General features: G+C 53.9%; 1 protein-coding gene across 1 annotated transcript in view; it reads left to right on the forward strand.

Annotated features, from left to right (window-relative positions):
* Window positions 1-46: 46 nt before the first annotated feature.
* The window catches only part of ST14 (ST14 transmembrane serine protease matriptase), a 20,178-nt gene continuing 18,650 nt past the window's right edge, over window positions 47-1,574 (forward strand). The window contains exon 1 of the mRNA XM_010162413.2: window positions 47-103. Within this exon, the coding sequence (XP_010160715.2) occupies window positions 47-103 (57 nt within the window). The remainder of the gene's footprint in view (window positions 104-1,574) is intronic.

A 1,574-nucleotide genomic window follows, 5' to 3' on the forward strand; every position in this document is an offset into this window, starting at 1 on the left:
CACCCGTGCCATGGCGGCTTGAACCGGCGCGGCAGCCGCCCTCGCCATGGAGCGGGGCCCCACGGGTGCCGGTGCCGGCATGAGGTACAGCACCCAACCACAGGTAAGAGCAGCACAGGGTGCTGGGGGTGGGTGGCAGGGCTCTCCAAAAAGCAATCAGCCTTTTGCTGAGCTGATTTGTCCTCTGCTTGCTCTGGTTCCTTTGAGTCTTATGGGTCAGGACTGACCGCGGTGGCTCTGGATCCGTCGGGAAGCAGGGGAGCTCCTACTCCCTCTCCGCCGCGTTGAGCAAGATCAGGAGAACCCGCCCTGGGGGACTCCCCAAGCCCAGCAGAACAGGAAGAGAAAAAAAAAATAGCTTTAGGAAAGTGGAAAAAACCCCCAGCTTTAGGAAAGTGGAAATCCCCACCCTTCGCGATGCAGAGCCTAATTAAGCCCAACTTAATTAGACCACCTCGATGTCAGCACTAACGTTGCCCCGGCAGTTTTGATTTCAGCTTTTAAGCCAGGCACTTGGGGACGTGAGTAAAGCTAAAACTACACAGAGGTGAGCTCTTTGCAAGCTTGTGTTGTTTAGCAACAGATCTAACTAAACCTGTTCAAGCCACCGGAAGGTCTGACTTTAACCCAGGGCTTTGGGGCTTTGTTAATTAACCGATGTGTTATCAACGTGCTTTGAAACTCGAGCGAGCTGAAGTTTGTGGTCTTGGCTTTTTTGTGTCGATCTTCCTGGCTGAGGGTCGAGCAGGAACTGGTGTTTTTGGGTTACACCCCTGTTCTGTACCACAGAACTGTTTCAAAACTAGGTTTTTAGCTGAAAGCAGGACAGAGGTGTTTTCCAGCTGAGCTGCAGGCTGACTCTGAGGTCTCTGAAGCCTGGTTTTGGCGGTTGTTATCTGGCAGTGACAAAGGAGCTAGCAGCTTCAGTACCCAGCAGAAAGCTGGCCTACAGCAAGGAAAAGTTTCCTGTGTCTCCAGCCCCGCTGTCCTGCCTGTATCAGGGCTGTGCTGGTGACTGCCAGGAGATGCTCTCACTGATACCACTCAGCTCGAGATCCTTGTTCCCTGGCCGGGTCGGGGTGACACTGTTGTGTGCAGCGTGATTTTTTCCCCGCCTGGTTTGTTTTCTCTTGGCAGAAGGTAGGTTTGCACGTTGTGGTGTGTCTTTACAGCAGGGCTGAGTGCTCGAGCAAGTCCCTTCACACCAGGGCAGCGGTGTGCCGGGTCCTTTTCTCTGGTTCTGGATCAGTTCCCCCCCGCCCCGCATCAGTTCAAGAGGAGCTGATCTGATCCAAGAGGACTTCCCTGAAGATGGTACCTGCCTTCCTGGCAGCAAACAGCCCAAGGAATTTACCCCTCATGGACCAACTGCCGTTGGATTTGTCTCCCTGTAAATATGACAACAGAGGAAATGTGAGTTGTTTTGCCATGCCTTGATGATCCGAGGGCTGGAGCAGCTCTCCTATGAGGACAGGCTGAGAGAGTTGGGGCTGTTCAGCCTGGAGAAGAGAAGGCTCTGGGGAGATCTTATAGCGGCCTCCCAGGACCTGAAGGGGCTACAAGAAAGCTGGGGA

Source organism: Antrostomus carolinensis, unplaced genomic scaffold (genome assembly GCF_000700745.2).
Source record: "Antrostomus carolinensis isolate BGI_N321 unplaced genomic scaffold, ASM70074v2 scaffold26262, whole genome shotgun sequence".
Taxonomy (NCBI): Eukaryota; Metazoa; Chordata; class Aves; order Caprimulgiformes; family Caprimulgidae; genus Antrostomus; species Antrostomus carolinensis.